This window comes from Ctenocephalides felis, unplaced genomic scaffold, assembly GCF_003426905.1.
Source record: "Ctenocephalides felis isolate EL2017-DRISC unplaced genomic scaffold, ASM342690v1 CF-g0.4_SCAFFOLD_01886, whole genome shotgun sequence".
Lineage (NCBI taxonomy): Eukaryota > Metazoa > Arthropoda > Insecta > Siphonaptera > Pulicidae > Ctenocephalides > Ctenocephalides felis.
Genome location: NW_020538040.1, coordinates 117426037 through 117434678, shown reverse-complemented (window position 1 = coordinate 117434678; position 8642 = coordinate 117426037). Strand labels below are relative to the sequence as shown.

At 29.2% G+C, this 8642-nt stretch overlaps 1 protein-coding gene across 1 annotated transcript; it reads right to left on the bottom strand.

The window, feature by feature from the left end:
• Positions 1-409: 409 nt before the first annotated feature.
• Positions 410-3368, bottom strand: LOC113375786 (probable cytochrome P450 6a20). Its single transcript, XM_026615731.1, has 2 exons — positions 2267-3368; positions 410-564 (listed from the first exon to the last, which is right to left on the bottom strand). The coding sequence occupies exons 1-2, from the start codon at positions 3366-3368 to the stop codon at positions 410-412; spliced, it is 1257 nt and encodes a 418-aa protein (XP_026471516.1).
• Between the last annotated feature and the right edge of the window lie 5274 nt (positions 3369-8642).

Genomic DNA, 8642 nt, shown 5'->3' with positions numbered 1-8642 from the left:
AAAAATGTAACATCCTCCGAGAGGTCGGTCGGGTCCATGCGCGAGTCTCTGGACCCGCTTTGTGTATAGTGGTGTGTTTGTTGTGCCAGGAAAGGAGAACCTGTTCCAGCAAAGGTCAGATGTAATATTTATAAGCTATTGCCTCCGTTCCGATACTCCGTTACTATACTCCGTTAGTAATTGATAAAGATTCTTCAGTACGTTAGAGTTTAGGCATAGGACATGGCTGTGCGTAGGTACAGCTATGCCCTCAGATCTGTAATCATAATTAGTTAAATTAAATAAGCTAAAAGGACATTCTGTTTCATTCGCGTAGTTAGTTGGTTTACGTTCCACAGGTAATTACAGGGTGTTCATAGAAGTCGGGTTAAGGAGTCGGAGTAACACTTTCGTAATTGGGGATGCAACGCTAAGATGTAATATTTGGCAGTCGTTGCAATCCCCAGAAAGGGGCCATCATCACCCTTAACTTGTCACAATGTAATAAAATAGAGTCAGCATGTCTCTGACAGTTGATGCAGTCTGCGCACGCATCTGACGATTGTGGGCTGTCAGTAATTGCGCCTTAAACATACGCTATATAAAATTAAATTTGACAGATTATTATTTTTTAACTAAACGTTAAAGAAAAATTAAAAACGTTGTTTGCTAATATCTTCTAAAATATACATTTTAACGAAAATATTAAAATGAACAAAATTTAAATAATTAAAATCTCAATAAATAGCTGTTTTATAGTGTTCTAGGAACAATATTGTGCTAAATATAAAAATTGGGTTTTATTGTGCTCAAAATAAGCTTTAAAATGAGTACTTCTGCATGTATAATGAGTGAGTTATTATGCAAATAACAGATTAAATCAAATAGTTTATGAGTGCCATTTTCACCAAAATTAAAAATAATTGTATTCCTTCTAGAATTAACTTGGTTTAAGAGATCTTGATGGATTCTAGAACATACCACAATTTTAGTACAAACGATTTCCAAAAAGCTTATAATTTCATGAAAAAAAAAATCCATTTAAAAAAAACAATCAATTTCTTATCATTATATCTCTGACAGAATAAAAACACGTATAAAGGTATATAAATGAAAATTCAAGGTCTTTTTCTGACTAATTATTTTTCTGTTACACAAATATTGATAGAGTTCAGATTGTTTAAAGAGTGTGCGGCTGTCCAACCAGAGTGTCTTTCGAGCTCTCTAATCCTTCGCCGTTTTAAAAAAAGAGAAGTATGGTAAAATTTATGATAGAGAAAGTTGTAGTTCATTTAATTGCCTTTAAAATAGTAGATTACAAGTTCTGATAAAATAAGAATTAATGGAGTTATAACCCAATTATTGCAAGGTTGGTGACAGAGTGCAAATTGTTTTCACTTCTGAACTTAAGATAAAAATTAGCCTATTTCTAAAATATCATGCAAATTGGAGCACAGTCAAAAATTTACAGGACGCACGCTTTTTTCTCTCCATTTACTGCAATAATTTTCTTGATTGTAAGTTGAATAGAGCATATGTCAACAGAATTTGACAAATTAATTCAAATATGAACGTAAATAATAATATATATTAAATTATTAGTGAGGAAAATGTAATTTAGATATTAAAATTACTAAAAACCAGTTAAAATATGGTACGAAATTATAAAAATTATAGGCAACATTATTGAAGTAATTATTTTGGGTAGAAAAATCCAAGGTGATATTGTATCTTTACCGCGAATGCTATATATTAATTTTTTCTGAATTTGTTATACCTTTTAAAAGATTTCAATTTTTAACATTTGGAAAATCAATGTTTTAGTCGTGAATAAACAAAAAATCATTCATTTATACATCCACATCTGCGAATATGACTAAAAATATTGTATAACCCTAGTAACAAATTTGTTTTATAAATTGCAGTGTATAATTTTTAATATACAATTTTATTGAACATATTTTAATAAGTGTTAGAGGGATAATTAATGTGTTAACTGCGGGAATTGAGAATCATCATTTTATTTGAAGCAGTTCTATATTTAACATCACTCATATATTGGTGTTAATAGCAATTTGAAAAATAATAATTATTATTTTTAACTGAACGGTAAAAATTAGTATAGGAAATTGAAAAACGTAGATGTGGGTACAGGACAACGTCTGTCGGGTCATCTAGTATATAAATAAATAAGTATATATATATATATATATATATATATATCTATATATATATATATATATATATATATATATGAGTGTGTGTTTGTATATAATATGAAACATACCACTAATAGCCATATCCAAGTATACCATTTCAACTAAAGCCTCATAAGAAATTTTTCCGCTGTTTTTGTTTGTTACTCGATTAATTTCATCCCTAGCGCGTGTTTGTATTTCTGGATTCAATGCCAATTCGAACAAACAGAAGCTCATCGCCGATGAAGATGTTTCAAAGCCTCCAAGGAAAAAAATAAACGCCTGTGCGGCTATTTCCTCCATCGTCAAAGATGTCTGCGAATCGTCACCATTTGTGTTATCATCTTTAAGTTTTAAAAGCAATTGCATAAAGTATTTTCGCTCTATATTATTATTTTTCCTGTAGCGTATTGTGTTCTGGACCGTATGCAAAAAGAAATGACTAACTTCGGAATCATTTGTTACAATTCTAAGATGCCTTGCAAAAGTTCTAAATGTCATAGCAAAAGCGCCTTTAATTGTCTGCCAAATACTGGGAGTCATGATTTTTTCACCAATTTCTCTAAACTCGGCTTTAGGATTTTTTAAAGAATTGCATTGTATTCCAAGTGCGCACGAACCAATAATATCCGTTGTAAAGCGAGCCAAAATATCTTTGATTTCTAATTCCGATTGACTTTGAATAGCTGATTGAATATACATTTGCAGTTCACTGACACTCTCCAGCATCGTATAAAACATAGTCTTCAGTTTTCCTGACGTAAAAGTTGGCGATAATTTTGCGCGTAGCTTTCTCCACTTATCACCTTCTATGGCGAAAAGATTCGCTGATATTGGATCATGCTTCTCATTGTAAAAAATTCCGCGATCATGAAAAAATTGAAAATCTTTGACCATAATTATCTTTATAGCTTCCGGATCTGTCACTACTAAGCCTGGAGTTCCAAATAAAAAATATCCACAATACTTGCCGGAATTTTTACAAGCATTGTATGTTTTTTGTACAGACATACCTATAGACTCTTTTCCGACCATCATTGGCCCAAAATTTCCAAAGGGAAATGTAGGGGTCAAACTGTCTATATTATATTTGGTCCAATACTTAAATTTGTTCCGCATCCAAAGGTATGTAGTTCCTAAAGCGAATAAAAAAACGACAAGAAACCAATGTAGAAAATTCAAATCGAACATTTTGAGAGCGCGCAACGCCTGTGAATAATCTTGACTGATGATTATGATTCTGGTCGTAATTATATATATAATAGAAATATTTGCAAATCATGTCGAGTTTAATAAACGTATCTATTTGCTTTATCTACACTTGTCATCAGCCTGATAATTATTTTGATTATAACAATGATACACGTGAATATATATATATATATATATATATATATATATATATATATAACGTTGTTTTGCGTAGTAAGTTATATTCTAAATAATTTCTATAGAATCAAAAATATTAATACTTTAAGTGTATTTATGAGTTGTTTTATTGCAATATAATACAATGATGTATTATAAAAACAATAAACCTCATTAGTTTCTATCAAACTGGAAGATTTATACACTTTCTATAGAAAACATAATATAATCCATCCAAGTGTTTTTTGGTCTTTCGACTTATTGATTATGTTTCAAGTTTTTCAGATTCTTTTTGGATTCTGGATTTTGTGTGTTATTGTAAATATTACTACTGAGCTCAAATAAATTTTCAAATTTCTGCGAGGAGAAATAGAAAATGAATTATGTATTTCTTCTTTGACCTGCGTTTTGAAAAGTTTAATGTAACATTCGATGAATTAAAGTAAATTTAATAAAAAAGATGTATGTAGAGCAGGGCGAGGCACAAAGGTCCAATTTGACTTTGAGCAAATATGAACTATATTGTGAAAACCATAACAATTATATCACAACAAATAACACATATCAAACGAACAATTATCTGACTACGTTCAGTAAACTGCCTTCTATTTCATCATTGTAGAAATGTGCTTTTTTGATGTTTTTCAAAAATTTGTTATTTAGACCTTTTTACCCTTTAGGAGGGGTATCTTGAAACGGGCAGGTGGCAAAAAGATTTAATTTTAAAGGTATTTTACAAAATAATTACATTTTTAACTAATGCTAAATAACTACCAACGGAAGAAAATACTTTTATTATGGATTTTCAAAGAGAACCGTCCATATCCCTCATTTCAAAAATTACCGTTTTCAAATCAAGGTTTTAGCTGGTTATACATATTTTTTCCTGTACTTTCAAATATTGTTGTTAAACAATGCTTGACTTTACTGATTTTTGACACATCGGTAGTGGACCTTTTTAACCCCGGACCTTCATATATTACTATCTATTCTTTGATAAATTCTGGAAAATTATAACTGGGAAAATGTTATTCGACAAAGTGTCCATTTGATCGATATCAAATTTAGGTTCTGAATTTAAATAGCATAAATAAAAAATAATATAACCTAGAACATGTTTTATAAATACCAATGAGAATATAATTATACAAATGAGATCTTTCAGAGCACCGTGTTTAAGAAAAATATGCCAAAAAGTGCATTTTTATATTAACATTTCAAAAAAGTTGATATTTTGAGTCTCTAGTAACACTTGCGGCCCGTTTACTAACGTTTTTGTATATAAATAAAACTACAAACAAAACTACTTACTATAATTTAATCATAAATAAATAATATTCACGCAAAACATCCTATTAAACGTAATTGAACATCATCTGAGGATCATCTGTCAAAAACGTTTGACATTTCACGTATTAGCCACCGTCCATTGTTTTATTTAAATTACGTTTCTACAAAAACTTTCAAATTAAAAATGTAAAGTTTCCACGCGATTTTGAAATATTATCTCACCTTTCCGACACATCTACTGATTAGCACGAATTTTTCAAGACTAAGACTAGCCAAATTGGTTTAACCGTTTTCGAGTTTTAGCGGATCATTTTATCAAGATATATATCTATCTTTTATAAAAAAAAAATATGTAACGTTGTGTGAAAGGACACTCCTTCTGAACGATTATTCGGATTTTGATGAATCCTTCTGAAGTTTGTTAGGGATTTTTTTAGGATTTTGTGATTATAAAAATATAGTTAGATTATAGAAGTGAATGGAGAAAATTACAAAAAAACGCTTATCATTGTTTGACATTGAAAATATTTGAGGCATTTTTTAGCATAGAAAACAAATGAAAACTGTCATCCGCCAGAAATTTTAATTCACTTATGAGCTAAGACAATATTAGAATATAATATTATTATGCTTATGAATAAGAAAAATGTAATGTGTACATTATTATTGCCAAAAAGCAGCTGAAATGTGTCAAAAATTGAAATAATTTAAGATACAGTATATGGTTTGGCAGATGAACAGTCTGCGCATACATCTGACGGTTGTGAAGTCAGTGATTATGCTACAAACATACCCTGTGTAATTCAGTTTGACAGATTATTATTTGTTAACTAATGCAGTCGTATTTTGCCTTACTTCACTAAATTCACAATACAAAATATTACTTATTCCAAAAGTTATTCAAAATTAGATACGGAATTTGACTCAAGTCAATGGAGTGTTTTAGGCCTGATTTTTTTCTGTGCTATAATTTGTATGAAATTTTGGAATTAGGTTCATCTTACTCTTACGTTCAAAAGTAAAAATAATTTAAGCCTTTGCCACTTCGCGGGTGGAGGAGGAGTTGACATTTCTTTTTAGTGGTGCAATTTTGTTTTTTTTTTAATTAACGTCGGATATCGATAAAAGAACTGATTATAAAAGAAAAATGTTTGATAATATTTCACAACAAGAAAATACTTTTCGAGTTACTGGTCACTGAAAATTCGTATTTTTTTGACGTTTTTCATCGTTTTTTGCAAATATCTCCAAATACATACATTTTAATGAAAACCATGTAACGAACGAAATTCTATCATTTAAAATCATAATAAATCGGTGTTTTATAATGTGTCCTAGAAACAATATTGTTTAATAGGAAAAAACAAAGTCGTTTTTTTATTTCGTTCGAGATTAAATTGTTGTATGTGAAGCCGTCTAGCGGCTAGGTCTTACATTTTATATATTCCATGGGGTTTCATAGTGCTCAAAATAAGATGAGTTACGTTAAGGGTCTATTTTTTTCTTTAATTAAATCAAATAGTTTTATGACTGCCATTTCCACCAAATTACAATTGATCGTATTTCATCTAGAATTAACTTGGTTCAAGAGATTCAAAAATATTACGCAAATTTGGAGCACAGTAAAAAAGTTCACAGGTTATACCCTTTTCTTCTCGAAAGTAATAATGTATATAGAATTAATATTAAGAAAAATGTAATTTAAATATTGCTGAAAATAATTCATGTATAGTACGAGATTATAAAAATTATGGGCAACATTATTGAAGTAATTATTTTAAGTTAGAAAATTCAAGGTTATATTGTACCTTTACCGCGGATACTGCAATTTAAAATACTGTAATTTCTAATACGTATATCTTATGCTACAAATCACAAAAGCAGACGATGAATTTTTGTGTGATAAATTTGGAAAATCGAAGTTTTAGTCGTGAGCAAACTAAAAATTATTCATTTATACATCTACATCTAAAGGTATGACTGAAAATATTGGATTATCAATCATTGAAAAAAAATCGTTTGCATTAAAATAATTTCAGCTATTGAAAATAAATTTGTTCAATAAATTGTAATGTATATTTGTTTGTTTGATAATTTTACGTGGCTGATTTAAATTTCACAGTATAATTCTTTAAGTATAGCATTTCGGTATAGTCTGTAGTGTAAAAAATATAATTTTTAACTAATTGGTAAATATCATTATAGGTTATTGAAAATAATTGAAGCTTTTGAATTGTAGACATGAGTACAGGACAACGCCTATCGGGTTATCTAGTATATTTATATTAATATATATATATATATATATATATATATATATATATATATATCTTATATATTAAAATGGAGGTCTCTTTCAAATGTCCAAGTAAAACTAGACAACGACTAAACCGATTTGGCCATTCTTAGACTGAAAAATTCGTGCTAATCAGTAGGTGGTCAAAAAGATGAGATATTATTTCAAAATTGCGCAGAAACTTTACATTTTTAATTTGAAAATTTTTATAGAAGCGTAATTTGAATAAAACAATGGACGGTTGCCAATAAGTGAAATGTCAAACGTTTTTGACAGATGATGTTTAATTACTTTTAATAGGATGTTTTGCGTAAATATTATTTAATTATGATTAAATTGTAGTAAGTAGATTTGTTCGCAAATTTATTTATAAACAAAAACGTTAGTAAACGGGCCGCAAGTGTTACTAGAAACTCAAAATATCTTCAAAATATTTTTTGAAATGTTAATATGAAAATGCACTTTTTGGCGCTGTAGCACTCGACATTTTGTCGAATAAAGTTTTCACAGTTATAATTTCCCAGAATTTATCGAAAAATAGACAGTAAAATATAAAGGTCCGGGCTTAAAAACGTCCACCACCAATGTGTCAAAAACCAGTAAAGTTAAATATTGTTTAGCTCAATATTTGAATGTAGAGGGAAAAAGATGTATAACCAGCTATAATCTTGATTTTCATGATCATGCTATCGGGAGATAAACGTTAATCCTTGAAAATCCATAATAAAAGTATTTTCTTCCGTTGGTAGTTTTTTTCAGCATTAGTTAAAAGTGTAATTATTTTGTAAAATACCTTTAAATTTAAAATAAGACAATAAACCTGTTTGCCACCTGGCCATTTCAAGTTACTCTGCCTATAGGGTAAAAAGTTCTAGATAACAAATTTTTGAAAGACAGCAAGAAAGCACATTTTTTCAATGATGAAGTTGCTGACAGTTTTACTGAACGTAGTCAGATAATTGTTCGTTTGAAATGTGTTATTTGTTGTGATATAATTAGCTTAGTTTTTGTGATATAGTTGATATTTGCTCAAAGTCAAATTGGACCATTGTGCTTCGCCCTGCTCTACATATATACTTTTTATTAAATTTACTTTAATTCATAGAATGTTACTTGAAACTCTTCAAAAAGCAGGTCAAAGAAGAAATACTTGATTCGTTCTCTATCTTTTCTCGCAGAAATTTTAAAATTTGGTATAAGCTCAGTAGTATTATTTACAATTATACACAAAATGCAGAATCAATGCAGAAAAACTTGAAACGTAATCAATAAGTCGAAAGACCAAAAAAGACTTGGATTGGATTATACAATTTTTTCTATAGAAAGTGTATAAAACTCCGAAACAAAATATAGACAAACTAATAGGATTTATTGTTTTTATAGTACCTCATTGTATATAGCAATCAAACAACACATTCTTATACGCTTGAAGTATTAATATTTTTGATTCTCTAGAAATTGTTTAGAATATACCTTACTTAGCAAAACAACGTTTGCCGGGTCAGCTTATA